At 41.2% G+C, this 18,096-nt stretch overlaps 2 protein-coding genes across 3 annotated transcripts in view; one reads left to right on the forward strand and one right to left on the reverse strand.

The window, feature by feature from the left end:
- Window positions 1–783: 783 nt before the first annotated feature.
- Window positions 784–18,096, reverse strand: part of LOC102440664 (sulfotransferase 1C4-like) — a 28,311-nt gene continuing 10,998 nt past the window's right edge. The window contains exons 4-8 of one of the 2 annotated variants that reach the window (XR_001347553.2): window positions 15,488–15,614; window positions 11,936–12,030; window positions 10,122–10,296; window positions 5,243–5,358; window positions 1,054–1,187 (exon numbers count right to left, since the gene is read on the reverse strand). Coding sequence is in view for 1 of the 2 variants with exons in the window: in XM_006085746.2 (XP_006085808.1) it covers window positions 1,075–1,187; window positions 10,122–10,296; window positions 11,936–12,030; window positions 15,488–15,614 (510 nt within the window). In the remaining variant the exon portion in view is untranslated. Of the gene's footprint in view, window positions 1,188–5,242; window positions 5,359–10,121; window positions 10,297–11,935; window positions 12,031–15,487; window positions 15,615–18,096 lie in introns of both variants that reach the window. The other variant, XM_006085746.2, reaches the window with a different exon arrangement.
- On the forward strand, window positions 15,734–16,474 carry LOC106696606 (UBAP1-MVB12-associated (UMA)-domain containing protein 1). The gene has a single exon (XM_014453162.2). It carries the CDS (start codon window positions 16,005–16,007, stop codon window positions 16,305–16,307), a length of 303 nt encoding a protein of 100 aa, XP_014308648.1. The 5' UTR covers window positions 15,734–16,004; the 3' UTR covers window positions 16,308–16,474.

An 18,096-nucleotide genomic window follows, 5' to 3' on the forward strand; every position in this document is an offset into this window, starting at 1 on the left:
CTGGTCCTACTTCCTGGTTTATGTGACCCACAGGGCAGACATAAGTGGAACCTGACTCACTCAGGATCTTTTAGCGCTAACCTAATAGTTCGGACTCTCTGAGAGCAGCTTATATACCCATTTCTAGGTTAAAGTTTACAATTCTATAAATAGAAGCAGGAACAAATTTTACTGCTTATTCAGATTTGTGATGAGATTTTGCAAAGAACTTGGACATTCATCAAAGAGGAAAACTATAATTTTACTCATTCAATGTGAAATGAGAGCAATCTTTGACTCTATCTCAGGGATGAATTTCTCATTGGCAGATTCTTTTCTCCGGCAACCTATGACATCAGGCCAACCCATACAATGTAGCATTCCCAGATAAAATCAGATAGGAGATCAGACATCAAGATAAGTATTGGGGGAAAAAAAAGAAATCTAAGGAAGGTAGATGGGGTGATGACATCTTAGACTTAAGTTTTTATGTTCCATTAATCTTTTGTAAAAAAATCTTTTATAAAGCAATACCATTTGTCTGTAATGTGTTTGTGATCATATTGGCCTTTCCTAATTTTTTCAAATAAATTTATCAACCAGATAATATTTTGGCATTAAGAGGAGGAACTAATTTCTCTAAAGTGATAGTAATTCATTATACTTATTTTAGAGTGTTACTCTACCCCCTCAAGGTAGGAGGTTACCAGGATTAATTGGTTGATTGATTAATTTAATTACATATTGAACATGGGAAAAAGCTTTTGCCAGACCCTGTAATAACACGTGAGGGTTAATTTGCATATTATTTCTTTATTATACAGGATATTACATGTTGGTATATTGAAATTAATCTAAACACTAAAAATCTGCAGAGAGAGAAGGAAAATGCTGACTATTGATACTGGATAAATGAAGTCTCATTGGGGTTAATCCAAAAAAGTAAATCATAAATTTAGGAATAAGAATATCCAGGTCATTGTTTAAAACCCTTACATAAAGTCACATAAACCATTAGTGGTATTTGGAAACAGAGTTCTCTTCTACTTCACGCAGGCTGGCGAGAGAGTAGGTCTTATTTCCATGCTCTGATTTCTAGAGCTCCATGCAGAATGACAGAGAGGTGTCAGCCATATTTTTCTCATAGTTTTCATTTAATTGCTTGTTCTGAGCTTCAGTGAAGTGATTTTTCCAATCTCCAGTGACTCCTAAAAAGAGTAATGTAAAACACATTCAATAATACTTTCATGAACTTTGACCATTTTGCGTTTAAGTAATCCTTTTCCTCTCAATACTTAAATTCCTTATGTAGACATTAGCTCATTGTCCTCCTGACATTGAATGAGAAATAATATTACCCATGGCACAAGTGAGGTACTTGTAAATAGAAAGCTTTATTCTGAAACACTTGGGGAGGGCTGAAATCTAGATCATGGGTTGTCTAATTCTCTGCATTACACTCTTGAGCTCTCTAATATACCAGTACTTTGTGAACCCTCAGTACATCTAACATTCTATTTAAGTTAACTGGATCTAATTTTCTTAGCTTCTCTTTACAGATCACTGGAGCACTGATATGAGTGGCTGCATCCTCAGAGCACTGTCTGCTCCTCTTATCTGTAGCTTTAGTGCAGGCAAAATTCATATTTAAATACAAATGAGAATTCTCCTTTCTAATCTAAATGATCATTGCTGTTGCCCTAGCTGGTTGCTCAGTGATTAGAGTGTCAGCCCACGGACTGAAGGACCCCAGATTCGATTCTGGTCAAGGGAACATACCTCAGTTGCAGGCTCCCTGGCCCCAGTCAGGGCATGTGTGGGAGGCAACCAATTGATGTGTGTCTCTCACATCAATGTTTTTGTCTGTCTCTCCCTCTCTCTTCTACTCTCTCTAAAAAAATAGATCAATAGAAAAAATATCCTTGGGTGAGGATTAACCAAAATAAATAAATAAATAAATAAATAATCATTGCTTTAATATGTAAGTAAATTAAAGCAATCCTATCTAATAAAAGCCTAATATGCTAAGTGTCCGGTCATCCAGTGGTCTGTTTAACCAATCAAAGTGTAATATGCTAATGATATGCTAAGGCCATTCAACTGCTTGCTATGACATGCACTGACCACCATGGGGCAGGCAGTCAACCGGTTGACCAATCGCTATGACGTGCACTGACCACCAGGGGGTCCAGCTTGCTGCGGGGGTCCAGACGATTGGGACTGAGTGAGAAGGGCTGGACATGCCCTGGAGCCCTACTGCAATCCCTCCCTGGTTGGGGAACCTCCCGTGTCCCTCCCCGGCCCCGATCATGCACCAGAGGGGTGCAGACCATGGCCCAGAGGGGTGCCTCAGCCTGGCCTGCGCCCTCTCATAATTGGGCACCCCTCGGGTTATGTCAGAGAGCTGGTTTTGGCCCGATCCCACAGGCCAGACTGAGGGACCCCACTGGTGCACAAATTTGTGCACTGGGCCTCTAGTATAATATACTAGTAAAGGAGTGGTAGGGTTGGTTAACTTTGTTTCATGCTTATGTAATAGAGAATTCATATTTTTTTACCTTCAATAGCTAAAAATGGTCAGAGAGACCATAGAAAACTATTTCTCTTTTGATTACTTTATATTGTCTGATTTATTTATGCTCTTATAGTTGTGCAATGTTATTTTCATGTACAAAGTGTCAATTTGCTTAATTTTCTAGGTTTAATAAATTATATGATTTATCAATTGTCCTACAAGAAAATTAGGTGACTAAGTGGCATCAGCAAATTGGTAGAGGAGATACCAGCCTTCACCAACCCACAAAAACTAATAATTAGACAGCGATCCATGAACAAAAATAGACCTGGAAAGGCTTCAAGTGTCTAATTTAGAACCTGAAACAACTCAGTGGGGAAAAAACAAGAGCATAACCATACAGAAAGGATTGCTGAAGAGATTGACATAGCTGACATGTTTGGAGATGGCTAGGAGCAAAGAAGGGTGAGGCTATCAGTATTAAACACACAGTGGATGTCATTGTGGTCCACAGTGGCCTGCCCTGGAGAGGGCCTGGTACTCTTTGCCACCCTGGAGCCTTAATAATCTTGTGACAGCTACAAACACCCTGTAGCTTTCACAGAGGAGGACTCCATAGTATTTGTCAGCATGGACTCCAGTGGCTTGCTCTGTAAAAAAAACTCTGGCAATTTTTCCCACGGAGATAAGCAACAACCATCACCACCACAGAACCCTCTAGTGAGGGAGACACTACTATGTGCCCTCTTCTCCAAGAAAGAGCCACTGTTGCGCTGCTCTGAGACCATGGCCTTCACTTACCTCAGCCCCATGCATGCACTGGACCCCAGGGCCCAAGACACCCCATGCAGGCCCACTCTCCAAACCCAGGCCCCACAACCACTTCACATGTGCCTGAATTACAGACTCTGGCTCCATGACCCCTTTATGAGCAACCACACCAGAAATACTGAAATCACCAATACAGCAAGTGCATCCATGCCCCAGGCCTCAGGGCTGTAGCTGATTTGCATGTACTTGCAATCTGTACTCTGGCTCTACAACTATTCTCTGTGAGTGCCCACACCTAGAACCCTGAAGCCACCATCACAGTAGCCCTGAACCCTGGAGCCATTGTAATCCTGTGAGGTCCCACACTCTAACCCCTGGTCCCATGGTTGCTCCCCTATAGGAGAAAAAGAGAATAGGAGGACCTCAGCATTCTTTGCAACAGCTCATGCTGCTGTGACCACCTGCCCTCAGAAATGCCGGGGCCTCTGCAATCTTCACTGATGCTGATCCAGTTGATGGAATGCCACAAAGCCCACACTGCTGTGCCCTCCCTGGAGCCAGAATTGCTGCAGCTCACCCAGTCAGTGAACCCACACCCACCCATAGGTGAAGGTCTTTCCTCACTGAAGCCAAATCACGAACTATGGAAGAATGACTACATCAAATGTGCAGAAATCAACACAAGGTTACAAGAAACATGAAAAATCAAGGAAACATGACACTGCCAAAGGAACACAATTGTAACCTACTCCAAAGGAATGGAGATCTGTGAATGACTGGATCAAGAATTCAAAATAGGGGTTAGAGAGCAACCAAAGGACTTGTATGCATGCATATTAGCATAACCAATGGACACAGACACTGGAGTGGTGGGGGCTTGCCTGGGGTGGGAATGGCTGGGGGCAAGGGGTCCAATCAGGGAAAAAGGAGACATATGTAAAACTTTAAACAATAAATAAAAAGAAAAGAAGAAAAACAGTCAAAATAATTATTTTAAGGAGTTCAGCAAGCTACAAGAGAACACAGACAACTCAAGGAAATCAGGAAAACTATACATGAACAAAATGAGAATTTAAACAAATAGAAAGAATAAAAAATAATCAAATAGAAATTCTGAAGCTGAAGAATACAATGAATGAAATGGGGAGAAAATAGCAGATTTGATCAAGCAGAAGGAAAAATCTGAGAAAACAAAGACAAGCTACTTAAATTACCCATTAAAAAAGCAAAAAGAAGAATTAAAAAGAGTAAAGAAAGTCTATGGGATTTATGGGACACTATCATGAGGACTCATATACAAACCATAGAAATACCAATAAGAGTAGAGAGAGAAAGGGGCAAAGAGCTTACTTAAAGATATAATGGCTGAAACTTTAAAAACTGAGGAGAGATATATACATCCAGGGACATGAAGCTCAAAAGTCCCTAAACAGGTTCAACCCAAAAGAGTTCCTCACTGAGACACAGTGTAATCACACTGTCCCAAAACAAAGATAAATAAATTTGAAGGCAACAAGAGAAGAGAGACTCTTCACATACAAGGAACCCCAATAAAACTATCAATAGACTAGAGACCCAATGCACGAAATTCATGCATGGGTGGGGTCCCTAGACCTGGCTGGCGATCAAGGCTGATCAGGTTCCCCACCTCCCTGCCTCCTCCTTCCCTCGCCGCCAGTGTCCACCACTACCCAGGTGATCAGGGCCTGCTGGCTGGGGGGAGAGACCGGGAGGTTGGCTGGCAGGCCCCATCAGCGATTGGGGCCTGCAGGCTGGAGGCAGCTCCTGCATTGAGCGTCTGCCCCCTGGTGGTCAGTGCGCATCATAGTGACTGGTCGTTCCAGTTGTTCTGTCTTAAGGGTCGCTTAGGCTTTTATATATATAGATTTCTTATCATAAATCTTGCAGGCCAGGAGTGAGATAATATATTCAAAGTGCTGAAAGAAAAACATACACCTGTCAACCAAGAATATTTACCTGCAAAACTGTCCTTCAGAAGTGAAGGAGAGAGACTTTCCCAGGCAAACAAAAACTAACAGTGTCAGTCACTACTAGACCTGCCATACAAGAACTGCTAAATGGAGTTTTTCAAGCTGAAACACAAAGGTGTTAATTTGTAACATGAAAACATGTGAAAGTAAAAACTCACTTGGAAAACTTAGTCTATAGTCAAATTTAGAATACAGTTAACCCCAGAACACCATGGGTTTGAACTGCATAGTTCTACTTATACACAGATTTTTCCCTCAATAAATATGTACAATACTGTAAATGTATTCTCTTTTCCTTTGTGACTTTCTTAATGACATTTTCTTTCCTCCAGCTTACTTTATACTAAGAATACAGTATATAATATATATAGAAAATATGTTACTCAACAGTATATGTTATTGGTAAGGCTTCTGATCAACAGTAGGATATTAATATTTATGTTTTGGGAATCAAAAGTTATATGTGGATTTCTGACTGTGTAGGGGGTTGGCACCCCTAATCTCCATCTAGTTTAAGGGTCAACTGTACTTTAAAACTGGAATAGTGGTGTATAAATCATCTTTAAACCAGCATAAAGGTTAAAAACAAAGTATTAAAAATAACTGTAGCTATAATAATTTGTTAATGGATACAATATAAAAAATATGTAAACTGTGACATCAAAAAATGTAAAATGTGGGGGCGGGAGTAAAAGGGTAGAGTCTTATATGCAATTAAAGTTAAGTAGTTATTAGCTTAAAATAAACTCATATCTGTAAGATATGAGTTTATGTAAGCCTCATGGAAGCAAAGCAAAACACTACAAAAACAATCAGTCACAAATTAAGATAGCAAGAGAGGAAGAAAGGAGAAAACTACAAAATATTCAGAAAATAATTAATAAAATGGCAATAATAAGTCCTTATGTACCAATAACTTTTAATAATGTAAATGGTTTGCCCTAGCCGGTTTGGCTCACTGGATAGAGCATTGGCCTGGGGACTGAAAGGTCCCAGGTTCAATTCTGGTCAAGGGCATGTACCTTCGTTGCAGGCACATCCCCGGTAGGGGATGTGCAGGAGGCAACAGATCGATGCTTCTCTCTCATCGATGTTTCTAACTCTCTATCCCTCTCCCTTCCTCTCTGTAAAAAATCAATAAAATATATTAAAAATATATATAATGTAAATGGTTTAAATTCTCCAATCAAAATAAATAGAGTGGCTGAATAAATAAAAAGCAACTTCAGCTTTAAGGAATAGGTTGAAAAATGAAGGGATGGAAAACAAATTCCATAAAAATGAAAACAAAAAGAGAACAGAAGTACTTAGACAAGATAAACTTTAAGTCACAAACTGTCACAAGAGACCAAGAAGATAAAAGGATCAATTTATAAAAAGGACATAACAATTATAAATATACTAGAGGCCTGGTGCATGAATTCATGCATGTGTGGGGTCCCTCGGCCTGGCTGGCGATCGGGGCTGATTGGGGGGACTGACCAGCCAGGAGGAGAGACTGTGGGAGGTTGGCCAGCCACCCCCCACCCATCGTGGCTGGTTGCAGGAGCCAGCCATCTGGGGGGAGGGATTGTGGGAGGTTGGCTGGCTGCCCCAATCCCCTTTTGGGGCCAATCAGGGGGGCCGGCCGGCCTGGGGGAGGGACTGCAGAAGGTTGTCCAGCAAGGGAAGGGGACCATGGGAGGTTGGCTTTGGGAATGCACTGACCACCAGGGGGCAGATCCTGCATTCAGTGTCTGTCCCCTGGTGGTCAGTGCACATGATAGCAACTGGTCGACCAATTGTTCTGGTGGTTCGGCCATAACCATTGCTTAGGCTTTTATATATATACTAGTGGCCCAGTGCATGAAATTCATGCGGGGGGGGGGGATCCCCTCAGCCCAGCCTGCACCCTCTCCAATCAGGGACCCCTTGCAATCAGACATCTCTCTCGCAATCTGGGACCACTGGCTCCTAACCGCTCACCTGCCTGCCTGCCTGATTGCCCCAACTGCCTCTGCCTGCCTGCCTGATTGCTCCCTAACCCCTCTGCCTGCCATCCTGATCTCGCTCCCAACTGCCCTCCCCTGCCAGCCTGATCTCATCCCTAACTGCTCTCCCCTATTGGCCTGATCACCCCGAACAGCCTCTGCCTGCCTGATCACCCCTAACTGCTCTCCCCTGTCGGCCTGATCTTGCCCCCAGTTTCCCTCCCCTGCTGGCCTGATCACCCCTAACTGCCTCTGCCTTGGCCCCCACCACATGGCTTTGTCCAGAAGGAAGTCGGATGTCTGGAAGATGCCCTCCTCTGCTGGCCTGATCTCACTCCCAACGGCCCTCCCCTGCCAGCCTGATTGGCATATTACCCTTTTATTAGTATAGATAGACTAGAGGCCCAGTGCACAAAAATTCGTGCACTGGGGGGGGGGCGGGGTGGTCCCTCAGTCCAGCCTGCACCATCTCATAATTCAGGGCCCCTTGGGTAGGGTCCCTAGGCCTGGCCTGATATCAGGGCCTAGCAGGGCTTTCCTTCCCCCAGCTGCAGGCACCTGGCCCCACCCCTGCCGCTGCCACTGCTTGCCATCTGTGCAGCGCTGCCCCCCCTCCTCCCCTGCCACCGATGGCCTTCCTCTGCAGGCAACAGGCTGGGGTGCAATGGCTTGGCTGGCCTGGGCCTCCCTCTTTCTTTGCTGGGGGGGGGGGGCAGCCCTGCAAGGGGCCGTCTGCCTACCTGATCTCCCCTAACCACTGGCCTGCCTACCTGATCACCCCTAATCACTCTGCCTGCCTGCCTGATTGCCCCTAACCTCTTGCTTGGGGGCGGGGCCAACCTGGCAAGGGGCCGTGGTGGTCTGGTCTCTGTTCATTCTGGTCGTGATGCCTGGCCTTTTATTAGTATAGATATTCACCCAACATCATCAGAGCATTTAAATATATAAGGCACATACTAACTGATCCCGAAGGGAGACATAGACAGTAATCAGTAATACCTCACTTTTAACAATGGATAGTTTATACAAGCAGGAAATAGTTAAGAAAACATTGACTTTTTATCCCATGGGAACATTTTTTTCTTTTTTGTAGTTTTTTTATTATTTATTTTTTTTTTTCCCTCCAGAAGCAGCCAAACAGAACACTCTACAGTATAGATCATATGTTAGGTCACAAAACAAGTCTTACCACATTTAAGAAGATAGAGGGAGCTGGCTATTTATATCCCATGAGGACCGCTGCCCTGGGCCCCCACTAGCCAAACCTGCCTCTGGGGTTCTCTCTGATCTCGCCCACCCCTGATCCCCCAACTTCTCCCTAACCTGCCTTCTCAGCTGCACTCAGATGGACCTGGCATGGTATTCACCAGGTTCATTTCTGGACACCAGTTTTACTCCTTTTGCTGCTTCACAACCAGTCTTGAGCGAAGAAGAAAACCCAAAGAATATTATTGCATTAGACCTGTAACTGATATGCTTAATGCTGATCCTGGTTCCAACTGCTTTTATACCTCCCTGCCAGATTAATCTTCTTAAAGCAGAGCTCAGATGATGTCATTCCTCACACCCTTTGAGTAGAAACTCCTCAGCTTGGCTTTGAAGCTCACATTTCCCAAATGGACCACATGAAGAGATAGAAAACAGGAGACTCTCAGCACCACAACAACCTTTCTGATCAGTGGGATGACTGCCAGACAGAGCTCCGTTAACCCAGGAATGTGACCCACCTTTGCTGGGAAAATGCCATGATTAGGCTGCTTGGAAGCGGGGACCTAAGTGTGAAGGACTGCCCAGCCCAGAGTAAAGGGAGGTATGTGTTGAATGCACTGGAGAGGCAGAGGGTGGAGGTACAGCCGCTGGGATGATAGAAAGCTGGCTGTGCTGTCTATCATCCTGCAACCCCACGAATCCTTGGTGAAAATATTAACGTCACAAAGTGCTTGGCAGGCATAGAATTCCAGTGGAAACTAGTGAAGAGATCTTATGCATCTGATGTCCATATTAGCCTAAGGCAGAAAAGCAGGACATCCTAAGGAAACTAACCTTGAGGAATTCTCAGAAATCTCCAAGTGGGATCTGAACTCTCATAGTCCCTAAAATAAATAGGTGCTGGCACCATGTTCCCCTCAATCTCTGAAGGGCAGGGAGGTCCCAGTTCCATCGGGTTTACACGAGTAGTCGTATTAGGATGAAGGTAGCTTATTGTCAAAAATTTTTAAAAAAAAGAAGATAGAAATCATATCAAGTATTTTTTCCAACCACAATTGTATGAAACTAGAAAACAATAATTTATGGGTATTTCACAAATATTTGAGATTTAAAGCATACTTCTGCATAACTGATGGGTCAAAGAAGAAATCAAAAGGACATAAAAAATATCTTTAAACAAATGAAAGTGGAAACACAACATACCAAAAACTACAGGATGCTGCAAAAAAACACTTCTAAGAAGAAAGTGCACAGTGTGATAAATGTCTACATTGGGAAACAAAAATATATCAAATAGGTGACCTAATTTGACATCTCAAGAAGCCAGAATACTAGTTTGAGAGAAATACTAGCTTCTCAGAGATTAAAGACTTTACTTGAGAAATAATTTTGGGTCAAATACATTTTTGAAGCTCTGAGTTAACAAAATTAAACAAATTTCTTCTCAGAAAATGTAATATGTTCATGTGGTTTAAAGGGGGCAGTGTATATTTAAGTTTGTAGTTTCCCACATTTCTCTGTGAAACATGCTACATGGTCTAGGTCCCTTAATAAGGCTTTGAAGAACTCACTTCAGAAAACACTGTACATAGTGATTCACTGAGCTTGAATGTTAGGAAACCATTTTATAAATTGATAATGTTTTTCTTATTATCAGAGGAAATACAATGTGCATGTATACATCACCTTTTCTCATGAATGGAGACAGACGATGATTCATTTTAACATCATTTATGTAGTTGGTCATGGGGTTCCTTTTCATTACATCAAATGAAGTGTTATAGACAATTTTGTCTAAAACCTCTTCTTTTAGGTTCTTCCCCAGGAATTCCATAACTTTTCTAATTTCACGTTTTGGGTCCTATGTGGGAGAGTAGAAGAAATGTAGTAGATGTTTTTTATATCTAAGGAAAAAAATGTAACAAGGAACAAATCTTAAAGAATTAAGCATTGGAATAATGGTTAAACCATTTAAAGTTCTATTAGTTTATGTTTAAAAGTAATTCTAACAAAAGTAATTCCACATTTAAATTTATGAATGTAAAATCAATAAGCTTGAACATATAAAGTGCAATTGTATTAAAACCAATTGTGTTTCATACTGTGCTATAGCTGATGCTAAGGGAATAGGCTGAAAATTGTTTTATTTGGGAAGGTTATTATTTTACTTCACTTTTACAGGTAGCAGATAAGAAGCTATTTGAGAGGACAGGTAACAGTCATTCAAAATAAACAAGATATGTCTCCTCCTTGTGATTGGAGAAACACACATACAGAGCCCACGTTTCTCTGGCTTTGATGTCTGATGACTCTGGATCATTGCTTATTCCTGACTCTGGACATGTTGGGTATACCTGTTTAATGATGGACCTCTTGAGAGCCCCTTACACTCTGCAATGGGTTCCCGCCTCATCCAAAAGTGAAGAAGAGGGGTCTGGCCCCCATTCGCTGTGGCTCTTTCAAATAGACAGAGGGCTATGCTGAGGGAAGCAGAGGGCGATGCTGATACTTAGGAAAGCTGCAGAGAGAAAGTATGGCCCCAGCCAAACATTTGGAAGGAAAGAAGCAATACATTATTTCTACCCAGAGTAGAAGAAGAAAAGAGAGGCCATGGTTAATGAAGGAAATCCATGTCATAAACAAAGGCTTGGAGAACCATGGACCAGTCAGGGCTACATTTGCCAGGCATTTATTTTACATATAAATTTATGACAGACTTTGAACCAGAGATTACACATGTTGCTAATGGGGATCTTATTTAAAATGACAAAACTTATGTTAAATATTTATTATTATTATTTTTTAATCCTCACCTGAGAATATTTTTCCATTGATTTTTAGAGAGAGGGAAAGACAGAGAGAAATATCAATGTGAGAGAAACACATCAATTGGTTGCATCCTGCATACGCCCTGACCAGGGCCTGGGCCAGGGAGGAGCCTGCAACTGAGATATGTGCCCTTGACCAGAATCAAACCGAGGACCCTTTGGACTGCAGTCCGATGCTCTATCCACTGAGCCAAACAGGCTAGAGTGACAAAACTTTAATATACTTTTTAAAAAAGTGAACAAATTAAAACAACTCTAGTCTTCCTCAGTACTTTTTTCCTGTTAAGAGTCCTAATTCTTTTCCTTGAAAGTCAAAACAAATGATGAGGGGAGGTAGAGATCCTGGAAGGAGGAACCTGGAGAGCTAAAGAGGGAAAAAACTTGTGGCTCAAACAGAAGACCTCTTCCATGCTTCTGAATGAGGTGGGAATTGGCCCTAGAGTACAGGGAGGCTAGCAGGAAGAAACAGGCTGTGGAGTAAGGTAGCTACTATACTGGTACCATGTTTGTCATTTTGTATGTCACATGGCAAGGTGGTTGAAGAAGTTGAAGGTGGCATGCAAAATATTTTGCATAGATAAACTTTTATATGTTACTTTCCTTCATTGCTGTCATGGATCTGTAACTCAGAAAAAAAATTCTGTGAAGTCAAAATTCAAGTATATTTCTTACTTTCATCATTTCTTCATAGAAGAGATAGAGAATGGGGTGACTCTCTTTCTTCTTCCACCAGCCTTTCACGTGATCAAACCAGGAACCCCATACCACTGGAAGGAAAGCACATAAGTGAGAGTAGGAAAAGACAGAAGAGAAAATGAGTTGTTTCCTCAGAATACAAATGGAAGGTGTGCTTTGTCAACACAAGAGCAGAAGAACTTACTTTTTATACATCCTATATCCATATTCTGCATTACTTTTCTTCCTTTTGGAAGCTGGCAAGATTACACTCAGGCTCTAGAGCCTACTGGGTTTGAATCTCAGTCCTGACATAGCTGTATGACCCTGGGCCAGTTACTTAACCTCTCTTAGCCTCAGTTATTTTAATTCTCATCTCTGAAAGAGAATCAATAATAGTACCTATGTCATAAGATACTATTAGGATGTATTAATTTATTCTGCAGAGCCTACTATGTGCTCAGCACCATCCTAGGTATTGGGGATAGAGCAGTGGACAAGACAGGTGGAAAGCCCTATTCTGGAAGTGCATCTTGTAGGGGAGACAAATGAGATAAATGTGAAATACGTAGTATATGAGATCATAATGCATGTTTAGGAGAAAAAAGAAATCAGAGAAGGAGAGGGGAAATGTTGCATTTATGTAGAAGGTTTAAATATTCATAGTCTTGCCAGAGAAGGATTCTTTAAGAAGGCAAGATTGCATAAAAACCTGAAGAAGGAAAGTGCATTCCTGGGCAGTGGAACAGTAAGGTAAAGTGCTGGAGCAGAAACTGCCTTGTGTTTGAGGTATAGCAAGGCAGCCAATGGGACTAGGACAGACTAAGAGAGGGGCAAAGGAACAGGAGAAAAAATGTGAGCGGAAAGGAGGCTCAACCCTATGGGCCTTATGGGTCACAGTTCAGGCTTAGGCTTTCACTCAGTGAAATGGAATGGCGTTGGTGGGCTTTGAGCAGAAGAATGAGGTGATCTGACTTCCCTTTTAATAGAATCTCCTTGGTTTCTGTGTGTAAAATAGATTGTAGCTTGGCAAGGTCAGAAGCTGAGAGATGGGACAGGGGCTTTTCATTTTTCCAGGGAAGGTGTGATGGTAGATTGGACCAAAGTGGTTGGAGAAGTGCTCAGGACAGATAAGATTCTACATATAGTTTGAAGGTAGGGTTAACAGATTTGCTGTTTGATTGGGTGGGGTGAGTAAGAAAGAAAGAGGCTCAAGATAAGGTCAAGATTGTAGGCATAAGAAACTTAAAGCACAGTCACAATTAACTAAGATGTGGAAGCCTCCAGAAGGAAAGACAAAAGTTTGGATTTGGACATGTGAAGTCTGAGATGCCTCATAGTCATCCAACTGGAGAAGTCAGTGAGGCAGCTGGGTCTATGTACCCAACACAGGGTGGAGGCCAAGAATAGAAGTGCAAATCTGTGGGTCATCAGCAGATGGATGACATTTGAAACTAGGAGATGATTGGGATAACCCCAAATCTGCTTCATCAGGTCTCTCTCTCTCTCTCTCTCTCTCTCTCTCTCTCTCTCTCTCTCCCTCCCTCCCTCCCACCCTCGCTCCACGAAGGAGTGCGGGAGAGGAGGACACTGGTATTTTTTTGATTTTCCAAGATTTCAGCATGGTGTACCTCTTTATCTCACGTAGGACGGGGAGTTGGAACTACACTCAGCTCTAATTTAGAAAGATCCATCTATACATCACACCAGTCCCATGCTCTCAAATTCTTCAACTAGGTCACTTCTTTGTGGCTCATTCTTTGTCAAAAGCATCTGACATCACTGTTAGAACATCCACTGTGAAATTTGCTGAAGACATTAAATCAGTAAAAATACCTCAGGGTATAAATGGATCATTCTCAAAATGTATCTTATAAGGAGCAAATTAGCAATAATAGCTTTTGTCATTTAGGATTATAGAAATCAAATGGCAATTAAAGGCATATTTTCACACTTTACTGTAGACCAGTGGAAAAGAATACTTTAAAAATATTGTTATTGATTTCAAAGAGAAAGGGAGAGGGAGAAAGGTAGAAATGTCAATGATGAGAGAGAATCATTATTGGCTGCTTCCTACATGCCCCCACAATCCAGGCATGTGCCCTGACCCAGAATCTGAATTATGACCTCCTAATTCATAGGTCACACTCAACCTGTGAACCACACTGGCCAGGCATGGAAAAGAATATTTTATCAAATTTATTCATAATTATTTTAGAGGTATAGGACTCAACTATAGGAGAACTGTAGAGGGCAATTATTTCTTCATAGATCAATATAAATAATTAGCAAAAGGATTTCAGACATAAATTTTGAGCTTAAATAACCAAGTAATATAGTGCTTAAGTTTTAATCATGCAAAGCTGCCAATTCAACTGCAAAGTATAAAACAATCTGCTCCTATATTTATATTACACCTCCCAAAAGGTATAAACTTGAAAAGGTTTGCTTAAATTACATTTTTTAATGTTTGAAAAATCTTGTTCCTATGAAGTATTCAGATATACGCAAGAGTAGAGGCGATAGTATAATGACTGTCCATGAACCCATTACTCAGTTTCAATAATTTAATCACTTTTAAAAATATATATATTTTTTATTGATTTCAGAGAAGAAGGGTGAGGGAGAGAGAGATAGAAACATCAATGATGAGACAGAATCATTGATTGGTTGCCTCCTGCACACCCCCTACAGAGCATTGAGCCTGCAACCTGGGCATGTGCCCTTGAGTAGAATCGAACCTGGGACCCTTCAGTCAGCAGGCTGACTGCTCTATCCACTGAGCCAAACCAGCTAGGGCAATTTAATTACTTTTTAATGTTCTTCAGGAGAAGGACTGATGTATTAAAAGGTCTAGTAGTATTTGAGATTTAGAAAAACGTCAAGAATCTTGTGGTAACTTAGTTTTGACACTGGAAGCATGATTGCAAGGCCATACATTTCTGCACATGTAGTTTGTTATTTTGAAGCACCATGGGCCACCATGTTACAAACTCATGATGGTCATGGTTAGAAAACTTGATCATGCACAAAACCTTTCTCTCCAGTTGAACATGTAGGTAATTGGGAAGACTTTAACATGGTAGCCAAATACACAGGATTTGAGCTTAATTAGTCCTGCCTATGTTCAAATTCTAGTCCCTACTCTGCTAACAGGGTAATCATCAGTTCTGTAAACTCAGTCTCAATTTCACCACCTGTGAATTATGGATATTATTACTGTAAAGATTAAACAAGCAAATTCATGTAAACCATTTAGTATATGTTTAGAGTTGGAACCAACTTTTATTATAGCTGCTTTCCCTACAGTACAGTTTTGGCTTTATTCAGTGGACATATTGTCATTGGACACAGATACACATACAATGACAAGTAGCCAGAGCTATGCCACATCTCTCAGGAATGTTGCCTCTTGTCTTCCACCCCCTGTAATCAGAGTTTCTTCTGTGAGTGAATTTTATGGAGAGAATTTTATAGAAAGAAGAATTTTATGAGGAAACTTTATCCTCTGCAGACATGGGTAAGACTGGTTCCTTCCATTTGGCTTACCTTTGCCTGACAGGAATGTTTCAAAGTATTCATCCCAGCTTCCTGGGTCTGGGAGTCCTTTGTTCATCTTTTGAAAATAGTAGTAGGACACCATGTTGTCTTTGACATTCCTTGCCACATAAATTATCTAAAGTGGTCAGAAGAAATGGAAGAAACAAAATGTAAATTTAAAAAAAAAGATTTAGGAAAAAAGGACCAGTGCCTTGTGAATTTCTGAACTCTGAACCAAGAAAGGAGGAGCAGAAACACCAAGACCAGATGTCCCCTTTCATTCATCTGCCCAGAAGTTTAGCTTTGGAACATCTGTAATTTACATATCTACATTCCAGTCAGAATGAGTCCCAGATAATGTACTCATTTGTTTTCTGGGTTGCATTGTAAGGGAAATAGTTCTAGAGGTAGAAACCCTCGGTGAAAACTCCATGAATTTCCTTCTGTCAATTAGGAAGATTTAAGTGGCATTAACTTCGACAGAAAGCTCAAAAAGGAAAACCGAGAGACAGAAAATGAGCAGAGAATGGCAGCAAGAGGTACAACTTCAGAAGTAGAAGGCAACCAACCGACTGGCAAAGAAGACTCATCCATTGTGACTGTGGCAGGCCCCGGGGCGGAAACCAAGGCAGGCCAGCCTCTGGAAAACAGCTCGTTCATGGCCGAGCTTCTGAGCGACGTGCCCTTCACGTTGGCCCCGCACGTGCTGGCCGTGCAGGGCACCATCAGTGACCTTCCAGACCACCTGCTCACCTGTGACATCAGCGAAAACTTATCACGGTTTTGGTATGATTTTACTCTTAAAAATTCAGTGCTCTGTGATTCATAGTTTTTATATTTGTACCTTAACAGCTTTAAAACAAAAGTTTGCCATTGTATTTAACGTGTTTGATGTTCTTTGCCATTTCACTGTCTAAATGCCCTCAGAAAAGCAAGGATCATAAAGTATGTTCATTGCTCTGTTTTTCAGAATAAAGTACATTTGTATAAAAAAAATAAAAATAAAAATAAAGATTTAGAAATTGAGCATTTAATGTGCATAGTACCTGTCTGTGTTCACAGACCAAGTTCTAAAGGCCACAAATACATTTTTGTTCTCTTCCACTCATCATCCCATCAGCCAGTATAAACTTGTAAATATGAAAATCTGATCAAGTGGCTCCCTTGTGTAAAATTTCAATATCTGTTTATTGCTCTTAGTATTAAGTATAAGGCCCTGTGTGATCTGTCTCTCAGCCAGCTCTCTAACTTCCTTTTGCTCACTCCTTCCACAGTACACTACTTTTCAGTTCTCTGATCTTTGTGGCCATTGTTTTTAGTGTGTACTATTCTGCCATTCCTCTCTTAAACCAAGAGGTCTTACACTGATGGACATCAAGAGGACTGTGCCTCTCCTTTAAGTAGCAAGCAAAATGTTGTATAGGTGTGTACTTTGATAGAAGTGAAGACATGACTTATTTCAGATTCTCAGTAGGGTCTGTGATCACTAAAACTTAAAAACCTTTAATTTAAATGTTGGGGTTTTTTTAGAGCTCTGTTTGAAGCCTACATTTATTCTTATTTTGTTCACTTTTTTTGCACCTTCTTCTGTTGCTCTAAATTTCATATATTTATGACAGATTTGTTCCCAACACATACCACTCTCCTAAGCTACATGCTTTTATATCTATACCTGAATACCTTTCAGGCATTTCAGATTTAATGGGCTCAAAATTAAATTCATACTCAGATAAACTTACTCTTCCTCCTTCGTTCACTTTTTTTCATTAACGGTACCACTACCAAACAATCAAAATCACAAAATCATACTAGATGCTTCTTTTTAAAACTCTTCCAAGCCAATCCTTGACCAAGTATGTAGATTCTGTCTTTTCTTTACATTTGGAATTCATCTCCTTACTGCCCATATTTAATTTTTAAAATTTACTTTTAAAATTAAATTTATTGGGGTAACATTGATTAATAACATTATATAAATTTCAGGTATACAGTTCTATAATACATCATCTGTATACTTCATTGTGTGCTCATCACCCAAAGTCTAGTCTCTGTCACCATGTATTTGACTCCCTTTAATCTCTTCATCCTAATTCAAGTCTTCCTAATTCCTTTCTAACCCTAATCCTCCCTCCCTCCCTCCCTCCCTCCCTCCCTCCCTCCCTCCCTTCCTTCCTTCTTTCCTTCCTTCCTTCCTTCCTTCCTTCCTTCCTTCCTTCCTTCCTTCCTTCCTTCCTTCCTTCCTTCCTTCTCACCAGAGGATATTTTTCCATTGATTTTTAGAGAGAGTGAAAGAAAGAGGGTGAGACAGAGAGAAATATCGATTTGAGAGAAACACATTGATTGGTTGCCTCCTGCATGCACCCCAACCAAGCCCAGGGCCGGGTAGGAGCCTACAACTAGGTACGTGCCCTTGACCGGAACTCAACCTAGGACCCTTTGGTCCACAGTCCGATGCTCTATCCACAGAGCCAAACTGGCTAGGGCACCCAGTTCTTTTTGCCCCTCCACATTGCCATGTCCCCATGGGATCTTTCTAAAATGTAAATGGAATCATTCATTTTCTTGTTCAAATTCTTCTATGTGACCCATATATTGACATTGGTCTTTAGTCATTCCCC

Source organism: Myotis lucifugus, unplaced genomic scaffold (assembly GCF_000147115.1).
Source record: "Myotis lucifugus unplaced genomic scaffold, Myoluc2.0 scaffold_21, whole genome shotgun sequence".
Taxonomy (NCBI): Eukaryota; Metazoa; Chordata; class Mammalia; order Chiroptera; family Vespertilionidae; genus Myotis; species Myotis lucifugus.

Excerpts from the sequence above, each read along its gene's own strand:
- LOC106696606 (XM_014453162.2), top strand. The coding sequence starts at position 16,005 with ATGGCAGCAAGAGGTACAACTTCAGAAGTAGAAGGCAACCAACCGACT.